Source organism: Dendrobium catenatum, unplaced genomic scaffold, assembly GCF_001605985.2.
Source record: "Dendrobium catenatum unplaced genomic scaffold, ASM160598v2 original_scaffold_203740, whole genome shotgun sequence".
NCBI classification, from domain to species: Eukaryota; Viridiplantae; Streptophyta; class Magnoliopsida; order Asparagales; family Orchidaceae; genus Dendrobium; species Dendrobium catenatum.
The window spans coordinates 1,994-2,956 of record NW_021522154.1 but is presented as its reverse complement, the minus strand read 5'-3'; the positions used below and the strand labels follow the sequence as shown (position 1 = coordinate 2,956).

General features: G+C 43.9%; 1 protein-coding gene across 1 annotated transcript; it reads right to left on the bottom strand.

The window, feature by feature from the left end:
- Positions 1–6: 6 nt before the first annotated feature.
- LOC110094920 (cyanidin 3-O-rutinoside 5-O-glucosyltransferase-like) lies at positions 7–696 on the bottom strand (the record flags this gene model as incomplete). The annotated part of the gene is made up of 1 exon (XM_020820265.2): positions 7–696. A coding segment is annotated over exon 1 (537 nt), but the record flags the coding sequence as incomplete, so codon positions are not given.
- Positions 697–963: the final 267 nt, after the last annotated feature.

Sequence of the window (963 nt, the reverse complement as noted above, 5' to 3'; positions counted from 1 at the left end):
GAAGCTTGGGTGGCCTTGGAAGTAGTGGTAGTAGATGACGAAGACAGAGGCGGGCTGAATCCAATAGTGGATTGCAGGGATGCTCAGATCGCGCGCGACGTCAGCTGCCCAAGTGAGTATGTTGGTGTACAATATGCAGGTAACAGGGCAGCCTTTTGCGATGAAGTTGTGCGCTAGGGTGGCGAGGGTTTGGGAGCCAACTGACTTGAGCTTTTCCATGAAGAGGTCGGTATCGATTGCGGCCAGGTGGTCCTCGTCATCAAAACCGTCGGAGTAAGGCGCATAGGCGATGACTCCAGAGGCATCTAGATTGAGAGGCGCCTCCTCTGTCGCATCGTCAAGCTCGCCGGCTGTGGCAGACGATCCTGGAAAAAGGCGGCGATGGGAGGAGAGAGGTGTAGTGATGGTGACTCGAGCTTTTGCAGTTCGAGCTAGTCGACGTGCGAGGTGGCGGGCGGGATTGATGTGACTTTGTGCGGCTACGATCACCATAAGGAAATGGTGACCTTGGCCATGGCGGTGATCGGCGACCATTGCCGACATTGCTGATGAGCAGTCGATTAGTGTTGCACTTTTAAATGCCTATTGCTCCACTGTGACGTTTGCGCTGACGACAGAGTTTCGCGAGAATAATGATAAAGTAGAGACAGATCTATGGCACACCAATCAAGATAAGAGACAAAATAATAAATGAATAAATAAATAGAAACCAAACAATCATACTCCATGATACCGTTGCAATAATAATGCCCCATAAAATAAATTAAAACATCACATTTTTACGGTCAGTTATTTTTTAAATAAATTTAAATAAAAATTTGATTTTTAACCGGATAATAAATAAAAAAGATTCTAAAATTTTTTAATCGAGTCTTTTTAGATCTATCTCAATTTTTATTAACATAGATTATAGTAACATTTTATGTGTCCAAACCATCTAAAACAACTAACTCTATCTTACAT